Source organism: Chionomys nivalis, chromosome 7 (genome assembly GCF_950005125.1).
Source record: "Chionomys nivalis chromosome 7, mChiNiv1.1, whole genome shotgun sequence".
Taxonomy (NCBI): domain Eukaryota; kingdom Metazoa; phylum Chordata; class Mammalia; order Rodentia; family Cricetidae; genus Chionomys; species Chionomys nivalis.
Genome location: NC_080092.1, coordinates 96,666,356 through 96,686,140, shown reverse-complemented (window position 1 = coordinate 96,686,140; position 19,785 = coordinate 96,666,356). Strand labels below are relative to the sequence as shown.

Genomic DNA, 19,785 nt, shown 5'->3' with positions numbered 1-19,785 from the left:
ACTACCCAACTCTTACTGCCTAATCTTGACACCTTCCTTTATTTCTAGGGTTGTTCAAAGTGTTGATTCTCCTTTTTTCTTTCTTTTTCTGTTAATTGATTTTGTTTTTCTAGACAAGGTTTCTTTGTGTATCCCTAGCTGCCCTGAAATTCACTCTGTAGACCAGACTGGACTAATGGAGATCCACCTGCCTCTCCTCCCAAGTGCTGGGATTGAAGGTGTGTGCCACCACTGCCTTGCCTTTCTTCTTTTAGACACTAGGAATTTAACTGAATTTTTTTTTTCAAGACAGGGTTTCTCTGTGTAGCCCTGACTGTCCTGGAACTCACTCTCTAGATACCAGGCTGCCCTGGAACTTACAGAGATCTCCCTGCCTCTGCCTCCCGAGTGTGCCACCACCACCCAGCACTGAACTAAAATTCTTTAAGTTTTAACTGGAATACGAACTTACTCAACCATTTATGCTTTTATTATGTTTTTAGACTTATTTGTTTTGTTATCTTATGTGTGTGAGTGTTTTGTCTCTGTGTGTGTATGTGCACCATGGGTGTCAGAAGAACATGTTGGATTCCCTGGGACTAGACCCAATGTGGGTGCTGGGAACTGAACCCACGTTGCATTCAAGAGGAACAAGTACGCTTAACTGCTGAGCCAACTCTGCAGTGCCCTCCTTCTAATGATGTTGGCCCCGCCACAGGTGGGCCAGCACTATGAATTATCATGGAGAAGGGCAGAACCCTCTGGTCAGTGAGGTCGTCAGAAGGAGACAAACACACCTGCACGCTGAGTTTTCTGAGGACCTGCAGGGACAGTGCACAGCTCATACTGTTCATACAGATGTGTGTGCGAGCAGACCAGCCTCCAAGCGCACAGAAAGTCACAAGTTGCTTGCAGAAACTTTCTACTAGGCCTGCAGAAAAGGCCCGGCTCTGAGAGTTACTTGCTGCTCTTCCACTGGACCAGAGTTCGATTCCTAGCACTGATGTTGTCTGGCTCATGCTGCCTCCAACTCCAGCTCCTGGGGATATTAAACCTTATTCTGGATGCTCCATATACACACAAATCAAACTTAAAGAAAACTTTATTGGAGTGAATTATCGATTTTTATGAATGGATTATAGACTTCCTTTATGAACAACTGGGATTGCTCAGTACTTTCAAATGGAGTAAAATATTGGTTTCTGGTTTTGTATTTTATTTTGTTTTTGAGCCCACCTTGACCTCAGAATTCTTGTGTAGCTGCGGTTGACCTTGACTTCTGATCCTCCTGCCTCTACCTCCAAAATGCTGCAATTAGAAGCATGTGCCACTGTACACAGCCAGTTCTGTTCTTATCTAACACGTAGTGTGACCATATTTTCTATGACAAAATGATTTTTTATTCAGATTTAGGTAAGGTTAACAAGATATTTGATTTTTTTCCTTTTTTTTTCGAGACAGGGTTTCTCTGTGGTTTTGGAGCCTGTCCTGGAACTAGCTCTTGTAAACCAGGCTGGTCTTGAACTCACAGAGATCCGCCTGCCTCTGCCTCCCGAGTGCTGGGATTAAAGGCGTGCACCACCACCGCCCGGCTTAACAAGATATTTGAAATCAACATGATGAAAACAAGATTTGCATTGTGTGATTATTTACATTTGTACGAAAGCAGAGACACTACACACCTGTTCATGTGTAAAATAGGGGCCTAAAATAGCAGTTCCATCTTTGGACACCAGGTGGCACTTTGATGCAAGAAGCATGTACAAGGAAATAACAGCAGAGGAAAAGGCCAAAGAGAAACTTGCTCTGCAGACACAGGCAGTGTTGCCTTGATTGGCAGGCCCCTGGGTCCACGAAATGAGGTCTCTGGTTGAACCTGAATTATGCTCCGGTGCTGGGTTCACAGTGTTTGGGATTTCAGTCATTCTTAGATTCAGTTTGCTTGACTCATCCCTCTATTGTCTGTCCAGTTCAGCGCTCAAATGTAGTGAGAACGCTGAACAAATAGGCAAATGCTTTGTTCTTTGAAAACAGTTTAGGGGTTGCCACACCTTTAATCCCAGGACTCAGGAGGCAGAGGCAGGTGGGTCTCTGAGTTCGAGGCCAGCAAATAAAAACCTTAGGGGAGAATCACCATGATTTAGAAATGTCCATCAGTAGTACATCTTTGTGCATTTTGGGCAAGCTGCTGGTGATGTCTTCCCGCATCGCCATGGCCAAAATGTCCTTTGCTATCTTCTGCAGTTTCCATTAGATCTCACAGACAGAGGTTTGACATGCTGTGCTCTAGGAAAACTGTTCTCAGTGGAGACCTCACATGTTCTCGTTAACATGTAGAGGAGAAGCCATTCATGTGTGCCTGATGCAGTCTAAGCACAGGGTTTGTTCTAGGGCGTTTGACTTGCTTCCAGAACTGGCATGGAGCTTGTTTGAAATGGTTTCCCACACGCTCGTCGGTTCCAATCATGTTTCTCCTTACTGCTCCTTAGCTCTGGAACCTTCTGAGTCTCAGCTGCTTTTTTTTTTCTTATGAATCCAAGCCTTGTACACTGAGTTACACATCTAGCCTGGTCTGTTTCTTTGTCTGCCAAACGGGGTGTTAACATTGACATTCTTCATTTGTTCAGTCGGCAGCGGAGTTTGAGCTTCTCTTCTGTTCTGGTCTCTTCTCCAGGAGCTCACAGACTGGTGAGAGAAGAGACTTGACTCATTTTAGGAATAGGAAATAAGAGTATATTGACCTAGGACTAGATGGTGGCTATGGCTGAACAACATACATATGAATATGATTAATGCCCCTGGACCGCGTGCATGGAAGTAGTTAAAATGTAAAGGTCAAGCCGGGCGATGGTGGCGCACGCCTTTAATCCCAGCACTCGGGAGGCAGAGGCAGGCGGATCTCTGTGAGTTCGAGACCAGCCTGGTCTACAGAGCTAGTTCCAGGACAGGCTCCAAAGCCACAGAGAAACCCTGTCTCGAAAAACCAAAAAAAAAAAAAAAAAATGTAAAGGTCATGTTATGTAGGTATGTATATTTTACCATAAGTTTTTTAAAAATTGTTTTTGTTTTTTGAGACAGGGTTTCTTTTTTTGTTTTTTTTTGTTTGTTTGTTTGTTTTTTCGAGACAGGGTTTCTCTGTGGTTTTGGAGCCTGTCCTGGAACTAGCTCTTGTAGACCAGGCTGGTCTCGAACTCACAGAAATCCGCCTGCCTCTGCCTCCCAAGTGCTGGGATTAAAGGCGTGCGCCACCACCGCTCGGCTCAAGACAGGGTTTCTTTGTGTATCCCTGGTTATGCTGGAATTTGATCTGTAGATCAGGCTGACTTCGAATTCACAGAACTATGCCTCCCTCTGCCTCCCAAGTGCTGAGATTAAAGGCATGCATCATCACTGCCTGGCATAATTAAAAAAAAAAAAAAAGTAAAACAAGGATGGTAAAGTTCTGAGTACCTGAGTTCAGTTCCAAGATTATACATAAAAAGGCTGGGCATGGTGGCACATGAATGTGCTCTCAGTGGTGGGGAGGTGAAAACTCAGAAGGCAGAGGCAAGTAGATCTCTTTAAGTTCAAGTCCAGCCTGGACTACATAGCCCGTTCTAGGACAGACAGGACTACCTAGAGAGACACTGTCTCCAAAAAAAAAGCAAATAAATAAATAAGGGCCCGTAAATCTCTTTATATCAGGGCTTTGGGTTTCTCCAAAAGAGTTTTTTAAAAGGATCCAGTACCTGCGCAAATGAAATGATTAACTTTGCTACTCCAGAAAAAAAAAAGTTAATCCCAAAGTCATTTATTTTGGCTTTAGAATAGACTTAGTGCTTTTGTCAGATTTTCCTGCCTAATGACTTTTTGCTTAAGCTTATTTAAAATTGTTTTAAATTCCTTTAAATGGCAGCCTAGGAAGTAGGGGGTGAAGAAATGGGCCACAGATGGGAGCTGGACTAGAATTTCCCTCTCCCTGTATTAAAGCCTCCTGTTACGCTCTTCACAGAGCAGTCTGGCAAAATGACTTTTAAAGTCTTAAAAATATGCTTACTCTTTGATCCAGTAATTCCACTCCTAGGAATTTGTCTCAAGGAAATAATCAAACAAGCATGCAGAATGCAGGGACAAGGGCATCTACAACACACATCAGCAAAGAAGTAAAACCAACTGTTTAAATAAAGTATGCAGCTGTCTGTATGTGGTGCCAATGTTTGCCATGTGCTTATAAAAGAGAAGGAGACCTCTAATCATATACACTGGGAAACAGTGAAGAAGGGGCAGAAATACATTCTGCAAAAACGTTGACTTCAATATCGTGATAAAATCACAAGTGATCTTGTGCATTTTGTTTTTAAAGCTCTCTGCTTGATTATATAATGCTTTGTCATTAAAAAGCAACTTTCATTAGTAATACACACATAATACATACATACACACATACATATACACATACATACACATTCATATACACACATACACACATATTCATATACATACATACATACACAAATAAACACACACATACTTGCTTATGTATCAACAAAGTCTTTTGTAGCTGCTTGTGGCACATGCCTATAATCCCAGCACTTTGAGAGACTGAGAGACAGGAGAATCAGAAGTTTAAGGTTATTCTGGGCTATATGAGACACTATCTCAAGAAACAGAACAAAACAAAAGCTAAAGGCCAGAGAGATTACTCAGCAGGGAAAGGTACCTGCTTCTAAAGCTGAATTAGGTCCCTGGGACCTACATAGCCTTGTCTGACCTCCACATGCATGTGCTGTGGCAGTGTGCCCCCAACCCTACATAAATTACAATAAAAATTTAAGCAGTAATAAAAATAAGCACCAATCTTCACTTCTTATTCTTCTGCCTCTACCTCCCTATGTAGGTATTATAGGCATGCTCTTCACATCCGATAGACTGTTTTAAACTGTGCTACTCTGATCTAGTAGTTCCACTTTTAGACATTTGAGAATGTTTCTTTTCTTTTTCATTTTTTTTTTTTTTGTGGGATAGGCTGAGGGGACAGTGTCTCACTATGTTGCCTTGGCTGTCCTGAAACTCACTGTGTGGACCACGCTGGCCTCAAACTCAGAGAAATTGGCTTGCCTCTGTGAGCACTGGGATTAAAGGCATGCACCACCACTGCCCTGTTGAATGTGTTTCCTTCCTTCCTTCCTTCCTTCCTTCCTTCCTTCCTTCCTTCCTTCCTTCCTTCCTTCCTTCTTTCTTTCTTTCTTGTATTTAAAGACAGGATTTCTCTATGTAACCCTAATATCCTGGAAGTCACTTTGTAGACCATGCTGACCTTGAACTCACAGAGATCCATCTGCCTCTGCCTCTGCCTCTGCCTCTGCTTCTGCCTCTGCCTCCCAAGTGCTGGGATTAAAGGTGTATGAATGTGTTTTCTTAAGTGTCATAGTCAAATATGTGAATTATCAGAAATCCCATTGACAGCATTTTAAGTCAGTTGTAGGCGGGGAGGTGGTGGCGCACGCCTTTAATCCCAGGCGGATCTCTGGGAGTTCGAGGCCAGCCTGGTCTACAAGAGCTAGTTCTGGGACAGGCACCAAAGCTACAGAGAGACCCTGTCTCGAAAAACCAAAAAAAAAAAAAAAAAAGGAAAAAAAAAAGATGAAAGTCAATTGTACTTTATTTTGATTTAAGTTGTTTTCCCAATAAAAATAGCCACATTTAGTCAATGTCTGAAGGCATGATTAGAGCATAACGTGGCGTCCTGTTTCCTGACGCCAGCATTGTGGAGGGACAGTTGTGGGGTCTGGAGACCCACAATGTACTGCGGAGCTACTGAGACCAGTAGGCTTCCTGTGACTCATCGTCACAGCCTAATGGCAGTTCCATCAGGGACAGTCAGCGTGTATGATGGTAGGTAGATAACACCGCCTAGCCTTCTCATAGCTGTCTTTGTGTGTCCCAGCAGAGACAGTCTCTCAGAACGCATTACGTCATGGAGCATGTTGAGAGACCCTTGAACTGTATTGCCTAAAGAACAAGAGTACTGAGAACATTTTCTCATCCCCAGTGAAAGTCTTCTGTTCCCCTTTATCACTGTCTCAGAACTCTGCATCGGAAGGTTCAGATGGGGAAAGAAAATGTGTACTAATGATGAAGCCAGCCCAGCCTCCACCACCCGCATACCTCTAGGTTCCTGTCTACACTGCCTTGTGTGATCATCTGAGGGATTTGTCCTTTGGTGTTTGCAAGCCTCTGCCCTGCACACTTGATGGGTTTCTCTTTTATTCTCACTCCCTAAATTCTTAGGATCCTGTGTGTCCTCCCTGAAGGAAAAGAACTTGTAGGTTCTTCCTGTCATCTGAGGTCAAATGGAAAGCTTTTTGTGGTTAACTTGGCCACAGTAAGTCCTTTGTTATTTAGAATTTCAGTAGGGAGTTGGCTTTTTTTCTATTTAGTTCTCCAATAGTTGAACACTAACCCAAATGAGCTTCATGTATATGGGAGGGTGGGGGTGGAAGCAGATAAATCTTGCTTTTTTGGATATTATATTAAATGCTGGTTTTCCTATTAGCACTGACCTTGGACAAGCTGATTTACTCTGTTAGAGACGCCTCCTCAGTTAGAGTTCGGCTCCTCCTTCTTGCCTCTCTTCACAGTGCTGTTTTTCATTTACCCCAGAGCCCCTTTCCAGTTGGGGAGAGTTGTGGTCTCTATAAATACACTGCTTCTCCCACTCTGTGTCTGACAGTTTCCTTACGCTGCCCCACCTCCCCAAGAACCTGTGAAGACTCTCAGAAGCCTGATCAACATCCGAAAGGACACGCTGAGGCTTGTCAAGTAAGTTCCTGAGGGCTCAGACCAGGTCCCAAATGCCCTTCTGCTCATGAGGCAACAGACACTCTATGGGAGTCAAAGAGCAGCCTCTGCTAGGGCCCACAACCTCCTGCCTGTGTCTGAAGGATGCCAGCTGCCAGGCGCTGCTGAGGCACGGGCCCTAAGATAAGGCCTTGTCGTGTTTGTGTAATTTGAGACATGGGCACCGTTCTGTACAGAAAGAACGTTCACCTGCCCAGGCATTTTAAATATTATCTGTATTCTGTGGATCTAAAACAAAGGTAAAAAAACTATTATTAAAGGAAGGGCTGAAGTTTGCAGATACCCTAACAAGCTATGGAGTAGTGAGGTGTTCAAGTTAGGATATAAAATCCTACTTTAAGTTGGTCATGATGACATGTACCCAGGAGGTAGAGGCAGAATAGTGTTGAGGCCAGCCTGGGCTCTGCTGCAGGACACTATTTGGGGGGTGACAAGCTAAGTGGACCCCTATGCATCTGGATGTCTGTAGGCGTGCAGTATGCTGTCAGGGAGTTTGGGTTGAAATTCAGGATAAGTATGTGAAAAACCAAAGGACTAAAAGGCCAGTGAGTCCTCCCTTCGGGGAGTTAGGCAGGAAAAGAAGGCCAGCCATAGCTTCCTCTGTGTCAAGTTGTAAATAGCCTTTATGAAATCACAGCAAGACAGCTAGGTGCTGTGCTAATAGGGTTGTGACTTCCCTGCAGTGTGGAGATGTCAGAGCTCTGCATGGGTCAGAGGGAAGAAGGAGACAAACTATGTCAGCAGTAGAAAGTCAGTAGACAGTGCCTAAAGACTGACAAGACTCAACAACAGGGACAGTGGTGGCGCACACCTTTAACCCCAGCACTTGGGAGGCAGAGGCAGGTGGATCTCTGTAAGTTAGGGCCAACCTGGTTTACAGAGTGAGTTTCAGGACAGGGTCCAAAGCTGCAGAGAAATCCTTCTTGGAAAAAAAAAAAAGGACCTTAAGAAAAAGATCTAGAAAAAAATCATATTGAGTGAGGTAACCCAGACCCAGAAAGACTATAATATGTACTCACTCATAAATGACTTCCTACAGTCCACAACCCCAGAGAACCTAGACAGTGAAGAGGACCCTAAGAGAGACATACATGGATCTACATAGGATGGAGGAAAAGACAGTCTCCTGAGTAAATTCAGAGTATGGTGGTCACTGGAGAGGGTGGAAGGGGAGAGGGGAGAAAGGGAGGGAGCAGATAAAAACAATAAAAACAAGACTCAGCAACAGGGCGTGCTGTTCAGATGTGGGGCTAAGTGCATGCCGCACTTGCAGTGTCTCCAACAGCCTGTGGGCACTCAGGCGTGTGATTAGTGATCGTCACTAAAGTGGAAAAGTGATAAAGTGAGTGGCACAAGCACTCACACAGGCCGTTTATTCCCCACAGACAGCAGGACCTAGTGAATAGTCTAAATGTCCCAACAGACAACACAGTGATAGCTACAGCAAAAATACAAATCTATCATTCCAAACAGCTAGGTATGTAGTGTTGTTTTAGGGGGTTAAAGAAAAGTAAGGATGGTTTGTTTGTTTTGTTTGCTAGGTAGGGTTTCTCTGTGTAGCCTTTGCTGTCCTGGAACTCGCTCTGTAGTCCAGGCAGGCATCGAAATCACAGAGATCTGCCTGCCTCAGCTTCCTGAGTGCTAGAATTAAAGATATGCACCACCACCTTCCGGCCACCCAGAATATTCTTATTTATTTATTTTGGCGTTTTGCCTGAATGTATGCCTGTGTGAGGGTGCCAGATCCCCTGGAGTTGGAGTTACAGACAAGTGTAAACTGCCATGTGGGGTGCTGGGAATCGAACCTAGGTGTTCTGAAAGAGCAGCCAGTGCTTTTAACTGCTGAGCCATCTCTCCAGCCCAAAAAGTCTTAAAATTCTGATCCCTGATGAACAATGGTAGCACACACCTTTAGTCCCAGCACTCAGGACACAGAGGCAGGCAGATCTCAGGCCAGCCAGGGCTACACAGAGAAACCCTGCCTTGAAAAGTAGACAGAACAACAACAAAAATCCTGATCCACTTCCTCCAAAGGGAGGATTGTGATTATGGGGGGATTATGTTTGGGGTGATTGTTTTTGGGGTGATTGTGATTGTGTGGAGATTGTGTTTGTGGGGGGATTGTGTTTATGGGGTGATTGTGTTTGGGGTGATTGTGTTTGTGAGGGATTGTATTTATGGGGGGATTGTGATTTCTCAGATGTGCTGAGGAAGTAAAGAGCCATGGGGAAGAGGCGGGCAAAGCTAAGGTCCACTACAATGTCGAGTTCACCTTTGACACAGATGCCCGGGTAGCCATCACCATCTACTATCAGGCCACTGAAGAATTCCAAAATGGCATTGCCAGGTAAGCTAGCACAGCAGGTAAGCTGCTTGCTTCCTGGCCTTCGTGCCCACCTAGGAAGGAGGACCTTCTTTACAGCAGGCAGAGTCTGGACTTTGAGTTTAATTTTCTTTTCCAATCTTTACTCTTTATTTTAGCTCTCTTCCTGTAGATGTATGGGTTAAATATATGAGCCCAGTAATAGTCCATGTTAGAGCAAAAAGAAGAAGGTCTTTCTGAGTTAGTGCTGTTGGAAATTGAGAACAGTGAGACCGTGGGAATTGTTAGACTTCTGGACTGAGTTCTAACTTTAGCTCTACTCCCACTTCACCCATAGCTACATTCCAAAAGACAACAGCCTGCAGTCGGAGACCGTGCACTACAAGCGGGGGGTGTGCCAGCAGTTCTGCCTGCCCTCCCACACTGTGGACCCCTCAGAGTGGGCAGAAGAAGAGGTAAGTTACCTTGCTCAGGGTCCGCCAGCACTTCAGAAGGGCCCAGCCACTGACCTAGGGCCCATGCCAGCCATGGGAACTCTGTCCAGATGCTGGAATGCCATGCTTCACTGGTAAGTATGGTGGGCCCTCATGCTTTTCAAAGGTCTGCTTAGAATATACCTGTCCAATGGTGGTGCACGCCTTTAATCCCAGCACTCGGGAAGCAGAGGCAGGCGGATCTCTGTGAGTTCGAGACCAGCCTGGTCTACAAGAGCTAGTTCCAGGACAGACTCCAAAACCACAGAGAAATCCTGTCTCGAAAAACAAAACAAAACAAAACAAAAAAGGTGGGGGGGGGGCTGCAAAAAGGTTAGGGACCTTTATTCTAGGAACTAGATGGTTATCAGTTAGGCAGATGTGGGCAGCTGCAGGTTTGATGGACAGGTTGCAGAGCTGAGGGCAGTGCTTTTGAGCAGTACCCCCTTCTGACGGACCCATGAGCATCCAACCATGTGGCGTCTTCTGTGTCTTCCTTGTCTTTCCTGCAGCTCGGCTTTGATCTGGACCGGGAGGTTTACCCTCTGGTGGTGCATGCTGTGGTGGATGAAGGAGATGGTAGGGGACTTCCCTGCTGCACCTGCTCCCTCTTGTGATACCATCCCAGCAGAAGCTGTGGGTCTCAGTCAGACTGTATACATTCTTTATGTATTCAGTGTTCTGTCTGCATGTGTGCCTACAGGCCAGAAGAGGGCACCAGATCTCATTATAGATGGTTGTGAGCCTCATATGGTTGTTGGGAATTAGACTCAGGGCCTTTGGAAGAACAGCCAGTGCTCTTAACTGCTGAGCCGTCTCTCCAGCCTGAGAAGTGGGGTTTATAATGGTATCTATAATGTGCCTGTTCTGGTAACCCAGCACCGTTGGTCTACCAAACTGTGGGTTCTGGAGAAACAAGAATTTGGGAGAGGGCTAGCAGTGTGTTGTTTGGCCTTTTTCAAACACACGCCTGTTTCTTTCAGAGTATTTTGGCCACTGCCATGTGCTTCTGGGCACCTTTGAGAAGGTAGGTAACTTCATGAGATGTTGTGCTCTTCTTTGTGGTGAGGCCCCTCTGCTGAAAGGGTGCCCCATTGGGACTGCGCTCAGGAGCTTTAGCTCTGCCATGATCTCCAGTGTCCTCTTCATCAGATGAGTGATCTAGCTGGTCACTACTCCACTCTTGCATATTCCAAGTCTGTTTCTTCTCTCTGCGGATGCCCAGTGATAGTTAGGATTTTTATTGCTGTGAAGAGACACCATGACTACAGGCCACCCTTATGAGGAAAAACATTTAATTGGGGTGGCTTGCTTACAGTTCAGACGTTCAGTCCATTATCATCATGGTGGGACACGGCAGTGTGCAGGCAGATGTGGTGCTGGAGGAGTAGCTGAGAGTCCCACATCTTGCAGGCAGCAGGAAGTCAACTGAGACACTGGGCAGTATCCTGAGCATGGGAAAACTCAAAGAAGCCTACACCCACAGTGACTTCCTCCAACAAGACCACACCTCCTAATACCACTCCCTAAGAGATTATGGGTGCCAATTACATTCAGACTCCCACACCCCAGCGGGTAATAAGAAAGTAGCCCTCTCTGCTGGTTGTAACATGTGCTTTTATTCCAGCACACGGACGGGACCTTCTGTGTTAAGCCCCTCAAGCAGAAGCAAGTGGTGAGTATTCGAAGGCCAGAAGCTCTTAGACACCTGTCCTCTCGTTTTCTTCTTTCATGATTTTTTTTTTTAAGTTTTAAAACTACATACTGTTGTTTCCTTCCCCTTTTCTTTCCTTCTTTCTCTCTTTCCTCCTTTCTCTCACTCAGAGAAGACGATTTTGGGACAGGAGCACTTTTGTCTGTTAGGAACTACGTGGGTGGTCTGAAAGGAACACTGACTTTTAGTGCCTTTATTGTTTTGGAATTATTGGTGCCTCCCAGGGTACAGTTATCTTGAAAAGTGAAAGAATAAGATTTGTCTCCTGACATTAGGGTGAAGGAGAATTCTTTTTACTTAAAATGTCATGACGAGAAACATTTCAAACAAAAGGACGAAGTATTGGGTCTGATTCAGAGCCAGTTAGAGCCCTCAGCGTAAATTATCCTAGCGTTGCTTTTCTGAAATACAGCTTGCTGGACATCTGCCCTCTTCAGGAACCACCAGCAGGATTGCATATGCCTGCTGGGAGGCCGAGCCCCACCGTGTGCCAACAGTTTGTACTTTTGTACCAGTAGGAGCAGATGCCATAGAAGTTAGGGGACGAGTGTAGCCAGTGGCATTGGCAAAGAGGGTCAGAGACACAGGTGGTGGCTTATTGTAACACCCGATTCTGTGTTACACCCTCTTAATGGAGATGTGTTAATTTAACATAAGGGTTAGCCAGAAATACGCTTAAGCTATTGGCCAAACAGTATTGCAAATAATATGGTTTCTGTGCGATTATTTTGGGGCTGAGCAGCTAGGAACAAACAAGCAGCCTCTTACAACAAATTGGCGCCCAAATGAACAAGCGGCCTCCTACTACACCTGTTTCTAGGTTTGTCTTAGCGACAGACTGTCAACATTGAGAGTTGGGTAGGATATCAGAACTAGGCTAGGTCTGTAGGAGCAGAGGTGAGGTAGAATATAGGGGTGGAATTCTAAAGAGAAGGGGAAAGCCACCTTTGGCACTAGTAAGGCCTAGTCTCATAGAGTAGGATTGGGCACAGATAATTAAGGTTTTAAAATGGCTCAGTAGGTAAAGGTTCTTGCCATAGAAGTCTAGTGACTGGAGTTTGATTTCTGAATCTATGGTGGAAAGGAGAGAGCCAATTCCTAAAAGCTTTCCACTGAACCTCTACATTATTCTCTATGGCATGCCCGGACCCATACTCACATACATAAAATAATAAATAAATAAATAAATAAATAAATAAATAAATAAATAAATAAATAAATAAGATTAGAAGAGAAGTGAGAGGGTTGGGCTGGAAAGCTAGCCACTGGCTGCTCTCCAAGGGCCTGCTTCAGTTCCCAGCACCCACATCAGGTGACTCGCAACTGCCTGTAACTGCAGCTCCAGGGAATCACATCCTATCTTTGGGCCTCCGTTAGCACCTGCACATAGATGGTGCACATGTGTGCACTCAAGTACACATACAAACACACAAAAACCATCTTTTATTATAAAATAGTAAAAGAGATGAGTGTGGTTTTATGGGTATGCACTATTAGTGTCTGTTCCCAGGTCAGAAGTCCTGCATCTCCCTGTCAAGACTGGGTTTCTCTGTGTAGCAGTCCTGGTTGTCCTGGAACTCACTCTGTAGACCAGGCTGGCATCGAACTCACAGAGATCCGCCTGCCTCTGCCTCCCGAGTGCTGGGATTAAAGGCGTGCGCCGCCACCACCACCACCTGGCTCTTTATCTTTTCTTATTGGGGTGGAGTCTGGCCTGATACTGCTGTGTAGACCAGGCTGGCCTCAAATTCATGACAGTCCTTCTGTTTTAGCTTCCCAAGTGTGAGGACTACAGGCATGTACCACCACATCTGTCTGTGTCTTTCCTTTCTCCCCTTCCTCTTTTTGTTTAGTTTGATGTATCCCTGACTGGCCTCAAACTACGCATGGAGCTGAGGGTGACACTGAGCTTCTGATCCTCTGACCGCTGTCTCTCCATTGCTGGGATTACAGGCACACACTGCCACACCCAGTTTATGTGTTGTTGGGACGCTGTGCATTCTAGGCAAATGCTCCACCAGCTGAGCCACATTTCGGCCATCTATACCACTATCACTATTAGAGCTGGAATTTTCTTACACTCTGACATACACTCTTCCATCCCCGTTGAGTCTATGCCGTTTGTAACTATCTGGAGTAGTGAGCTGCACTACACATGTCAGTTTGTAAAATGTTACATTCCTTGTTGGATATAACGGTGGGTGAACTAAGCATCTGATTTTCTTTTCCCCTCCCAAATGCAAACATAAGTAAATAAAAATGTCCCTTGTCTATGTAGGCCCTTGAGTTTTTCCATGGTGGCTCATGGGGAAAGGCGGGGCTTCTACTTTTGTCTCGAGGTAGTGAGCTGTTCTTGGTCTTCGCTGTTTGCTATTCAGGTAGATGGGGTCAGCTACCTCCTTCAGGAGATCTACGGGATTGAAAACAAGTATAACACACAAGATTCTAAGGTGAGTTTTGTTAAAAATTTGGGATTTGTTCTTCCTTGGAGGCAAAGTGAAAATCTGTGCTCTGCTGAGGTCTAGTGTGCCAGCCGGGTCCTAGGAGATTGTCATTTTAGATTATCAGTTATGCCACTTTAGAAATGAGCAAAACAGGCTGCTTTGGACCTGCCTTTCTGCTCTGGAGCTCAGCTGAGCTCTGCTTCCCAGGAGGGTCTCACATTTTCCCTTCACCATCATCTCTGTGTCCTCCTAGGTCCCTTCTGTTCAGACCTTCAGAGGAAGAATGAGCTCAGGGGATTAGTCCAGTCTCTCAACTTCAGGCAAGCAGTTCCTAGAGGCAGGGGGAGCCAAGTATCAAAAGCCCTGCCCAGGGCTGGAGAGAGAGCTCAGCAGTTAAGAGAACTGGCTCCTCTTCAGTTGACCAGATTCAGTTCCCAGCACCCTGTGGCAGTTCACAGCTGTCTGTAACTCTAGCCCCAGGGGGTCTGATGCCCTTTTCTGGCATCTGCAAGCGCAAGGCATGCAAAAGGCAAAGCACATATATACACATAACATAAAATAAAAACTAATTTAAAAAATCACTACGTAAACTAAAGTTCATTGTCAGGGTAGATCCTGTTCTGAGTGTGTGTCTGCTCTTCAGCCGAGCTTCCTTGTAAGTCAGCTGGGGGTGGAAGGCTCTGTGTCACTGGCCGGGTCTCTTCTTCTGGCCAGGTGGCTGAGGACGAAGTGAGCGATAACAGTGCGGAGTGCGTGGTGTGTCTCTCAGATGTCCGAGACACTTTGATCCTGCCCTGCCGTCACCTCTGCCTCTGTAACACCTGTGCAGACACCCTGCGCTACCAGGCCAACAACTGCCCCATCTGCCGGCTGCGTGAGTCCTGGAGGAGCATGACAGTGAGGGCTGGAACGGGGGACACGAAACATCAGAGCACTTGCTGGGCGTAGCAGATGGCGGACACTGAAGGGAGCACAGTTTCTGTCTGGGCTCTGCTCATCCTTAATCCTGAAACAGGATGTCCTGATGTTTTCTTTCCTCTTCACAGCCTTCCGGGCACTGCTTCAGATCCGAGCTATGAGGAAAAAATTGGGCCCTTTGTCTCCAACCAGCTTTAACCCTATCATCTCATCCCAGACATCGGACTCTGAAGAGCATTCAGTAAGCTGGGCTTGGTCTCATGGCCTCTCAGAAACAGATACTCTCTCTTGTGCCCCTGATATTTTTCCTGTGGGTTTTGTTTTTGAGACAGGGTTTGGCCTTGTGACCGTGGCTGGTGTGGAACTTGCTATGTAGGGCTTCAGAAGGTTTCAAGCTCCCAGTGATCTTCCTGCTTCTTCCTCCCAAGCATGGGGGTTACATGGGGGTTACAAAGCTAGCACACATAGCTTTGTTCTGGCATTACATCCGAAAATTAAACCTGAGCGTGCTGGAGCAATTTTTTTTAGACTGGCTGGGATCATGTTGTAGGAAAACATACTAATATACTAACACTGGCCTGGAGAGATGACTCTACAGTTCAGAGCACTGGCTGCTCTTGCAGAGGACCTGGGTTCAATTCCCAGCACCCAGATGACAGGTCCACTTCTAGGGGACCTGGCACCCTTTTCTGATCCCCAAAGATACCAAGCATACACATGGTGCACAGACACGCAGGCAAACACTCATACACATAAAATAAAAATAAATAAAAATAAATAAATCTTAGACAACTTTCTACTGCTACAGCTGACGCTGAATTCTGGCTCTCGAAAGTTCCTTTTCTCCCTCAGGAACTTGGCGTCCTGGAGCCATCTGTGGAGTTCACTACAGCGGGAACCAACTCTGGGACTCCCCCAAGCAGAAACAGGAACGAGTGTTTTGGATTTGAATCAAATTTACTCTCCTTACTTGAATGTTTGAAGAAAGTGGCTGCCTTTCTTCATCCTTTTTTTCTGGCATCAGAACTTGCAAGCCAAGCGGATGATTGGCTTTAGTGTTGTGGTGTAAAGAGACTGTCAAAGTAAACCCAGAAGCTGTGAGGGTTTAAAACAGTCGAGAATGGGTGGGAGTGTGGCTCAGGGATAGAGCGTGAGTCTAGCGTATGCAAGGCCTTGGGAGGTCACTAGCACTATACAAGCAACACCCAAGCAACAACTTCTTGTATTGTCTTGACTGACCCAGTGGTAGAAGAAATTATAGGGAAAACTGGTTAGTTAATTATAAGGGAGGAAGTCATTTTAGCACTTCAAGTTACATTTATTTATATATTTATTTATTGTGTATGAGAGAGAGAGAGAGAGAGAGAGAGAGAGAGAGAGAGAGAGAGAGGAAGAGGGAGAGAGAGGAATAAGTATATGGTGGGGGAAAACTTGTGGGAATTGATTCTCTCCTTCTATCCTGTGGGTCTCCGAGATCAAATTCAAGTCATCAGGCTAGTGACTGATGGAGGAAGGCCATTGGTTAATTAATAAAGAAACTGCTTGGTCCTCATAGGTTAGAACATAGGTGGGTGGAGTAAACAGAACAGAATGCTGGGAGGAAGAGGAAGTGAGCTCAGATGCGAGGCGCTGCTCTCTGGGGCAGATGCGATGAAGCTCCGACCCAAGATGGACGTAGGCTAGAATCTCCTGGTAAGCACACCTCGTGGTGCCACACAGATAACTAGAAATGGATTAAGAGGCTGAAACTAATGGGCCAGGCAGTGTTTAAAAGAATACAGTTTGTGTGTTGTCATTTTGGGGCATAAGCTAGCCAGACGGCCAGGAGCTGGGTGGCAGGAACACAGCCCGCAGCTCCTTCAACAAGTGACAATCACCTTTACTTGATGAAACATTTCTGTAGCCCCATTTTATCAATTTAATCCTTATGAAATAGATTCTAAATGGAATAATTAGTTAACTATTAAAACTAAATCAGCAGGCACATCAGTACCTGATTTTAATCCTAGCACTCAGGAGGCGGAGGCAAGTACATCTCTGTGAGTTCAAGGCCAGACTGATCTACATTATCAGTTCCTGGACAGCCAGAGCTACACAGAGACCTTGTCTCAAAAAACCAAAAACCCAACAAACAAGCTGAGTAAAGCATTGCAAACCCAGAATAAAGCATACATGGTTATTCAGTTGAATATGGATTACACAATACTCAAGCAATAAACATCACAAAAGAGTGGGGTGTTAGGGGGAAAGGGGAAGGAGGTCCAGTTGGGAAAGTATTTGCTGCACAAGCTTGAGGACCTGAGTTTGGATTTTCTCATCCACATAAAGTCAGCTGCATCAGTGAATGCCTGTAATCCAGAGAAGAGGCAGACAGGTGGGGCCGCTGGAACTGGGTAGCTAGTCGTCCTGGACACCTGACATCAGCCTCTGGCCTCCATGTGTCCTCGTGCACATAGGCGTGCACACACACACACACACACACACACACACACACACACACCAGACCACAGGGGGGACATGTAGATTTAGCCACAAAAAGTTTAGCCGAGAGGCTGAGAAGAAGAATGGGAAGTTCAAGGCCACCCTAGACTACGTGGTTTGTAAGGGCTAGGGCAGCCAGGGCCACACAGCTAGGTCCCATCTCACAAACAACACACAGAACTGCCACCAACAAAACTTAAACCTGGATGGCGGCACACGCCAGCAAACCCAGCACTCAGGACTGAAGTCCAAGGATTAAGAACCAAAGACAAACAGGTTAATTACATTGCGAATTTCAGGCAACCCTGGGCTACATGGCTACTCAACTACTGCTGCCCAAATTCTTTTAAATAAAGGAAATTTTAAGATTAAAAACTAAGTTAATTTTATTACACTTGCCTAGAATATGTAAAGCCCTGGGTTCATCTCTACCACTGCAGGAAAATAAAAATTCTGAGGCTAAAGAGATGGATCAGCTGTTAAGAGCAGGTACTCTCTTGCAGAGGATTCACTCCAGGTGATCACAACACATAGAACACAAGCTCCAGGGGGATCCAGTGCCATCTTCTGGCCTCTTCAGTCACCTGCCGTCACAGGCACATACCCAGACCCAGCACACAGAAACAGAAGTACTGGAGAGATGGCTCAGCTGTTAAGAGCACTTCCTGCAGTTCCTTTAGTCCCAGCACCCGGGAGGTAGAGGCAGGTGGTTGTCTTGAGTTCAAGGCCAGCCTGGTCTACAGAGCAAGCTCCAGGACAGCCAGGGCTACACAGAGAAGCCGTGTTTCACAAAACCAAGCAACCAACCAAAACAAAAACAACAACAAAAAGAGCACTTGCTGTTCTCACAGAGGACCTGGGTTTGGTTCCCAGTAACCTCATGGCAGCCTACAGCTGTCTATAACTCCAGATCCAGGGAATCCAATACCCTCTTCTGGCCTCTGTGAGCACTATACCTATGTAGTGGACAGACATATATTCAGGGAAATACTCATACACATCAACAATATTTTATTTCAAGAAAGAAAATAAAAGTTCAAAACTTGAAATTCTAAAAAGTAAAGTTTAAAAGTAAACGAAATTTTTTTTGAAAGCCAAACAAAGTCATTTATTAAATACAGACATCTGAAAGGACTTTAGTTAGTGAACACTAGGAGTTGGACTAGAAAACATCAGAAGGATGGACGAAAGACACTGTAATTTCTGTTTGATGTATTCTGGCAATTTTTCATTTTCTCCATACCTATAAAAAGGAACTTTAACAGCACACGTATCAGAAGAAAGTTAATGTCTTTGCTGTAGCCCAGAAGAACAAAGCAGCAGGTAACTGAAGGCAGTACGTCCCTACATAAGACACAAAGTTCTCATGCTAGGAGGTGTGGCCAGTTAAAGGGTGATCACTTTTAGAGTGCTCACCTAGGGCCATAGTGAGGAGAGCAAGGGCTGAGGATGCAGCTCAGTTAGTACTGCATGCAACCTTGACTTTAGTCCTTGGTGCCACAGGAGAGCAAAAAAGGGGCCAGGCGGTCTTGGCGCACGCCTTTAATCCCAGTCCTCAAGAGGCAGAGGCAGGTGGATCTCTGTGAGTTCGAGGCCAGTCTGATCTACAGAGTAAGTTCCAGGACAGCCAGGGCTGTTATGCAAAGAAACTCTGTCTCAAAAAACCACACACACACACACACACACTCACAAAGACCAAAAAGGTTCCACCACATTAAAAAATCAGTATCATGCAAATTAAAATGTGATACCATTTTTCATCTTCCAAATTACAAAAAAAATTGAAAGACACTCCATTTCAGGATCCCCCTCCCAAAAAGCCCACTCCAAAACAAATTGAATATTCTGTATTGCTTGTAAGGAAGGTAACTAGGAAAACCCTTGAGGAAACAAACTGACTTTTTATATAAAGAGCCGAGAAACATTTGTGGGGCTAAGAGATGACTCAGTGGACGATAATGCTTACTGTGAAGGCAGGAGGACTCAAATGCAAACCTCCAGCGCCCACGTAAAAGCTGCACATGGTTTCCTGTGCGTAGCTGTAACTCCAGTATAGTGGGGCAGAGACAGCTGGATCCTGTCCAAATGGTGAGCTGCAGGGTTAGCGAGACTGCCTCAAAATATAAGTTGGAAAGAGACAAAGGACGAAATCTGGCATCCTCCAGCCTCCGCGTGTGGATTCAGGGCACACACCCACACACGTGTGTGCACACACTGTACACAGAGAAAAAATTAGTTGGGCTCTTCAAAAAATGAGAAACATTTATACATGGTGGTCTAAAGTTGTGACTTAATACTGAGAAAGTGTCCTGAGAGAAGGGGTTTGTAGACTGGGGACACTGAGGATGGAACCCAAGCCTCCTGTGCTAGGCGAGCATCCTACCATGAGCCACCCCTCAGCCTGGAAAAGACCTATAGACAAGGATGTCCACGGGAGCACTGTTAGAGCAGGTCATACTGCACCCCGCACTGGGAGATGGAGGTAGGACACAGTGAGTTTGGGGTTACACTGGACTTCGTGAAAGCCTGTCTTAAGAAAAAGGAACTGGGCTGTGGTGGTGCACACCTTTAATCCCAGCAGAGGCATGCAAATCTCTGAGCTTCAAGCCAGCC

The 19,785-nt window shown here is 45.5% G+C and overlaps 1 protein-coding gene across 2 annotated transcripts in view; it reads left to right on the top strand.

The window, feature by feature from the left end:
• The window catches only part of Rnf157 (ring finger protein 157), a 71,045-nt gene that overhangs the window by 36,873 nt on the left and 14,387 nt on the right, over positions 1 to 19,785 (top strand). For both annotated transcript variants that reach the window (XM_057774416.1, XM_057774417.1), the window contains exons 3-11: positions 6,692 to 6,780; positions 9,020 to 9,166; positions 9,480 to 9,597; positions 10,128 to 10,194; positions 10,599 to 10,642; positions 11,243 to 11,290; positions 13,708 to 13,779; positions 14,488 to 14,647; positions 14,820 to 14,932. In XM_057774416.1, the coding sequence (XP_057630399.1) occupies positions 6,692 to 6,780; positions 9,020 to 9,166; positions 9,480 to 9,597; positions 10,128 to 10,194; positions 10,599 to 10,642; positions 11,243 to 11,290; positions 13,708 to 13,779; positions 14,488 to 14,647; positions 14,820 to 14,932 (858 nt within the window). The remainder of the gene's footprint in view (positions 1 to 6,691; positions 6,781 to 9,019; positions 9,167 to 9,479; positions 9,598 to 10,127; positions 10,195 to 10,598; positions 10,643 to 11,242; positions 11,291 to 13,707; positions 13,780 to 14,487; positions 14,648 to 14,819; positions 14,933 to 19,785) is intronic.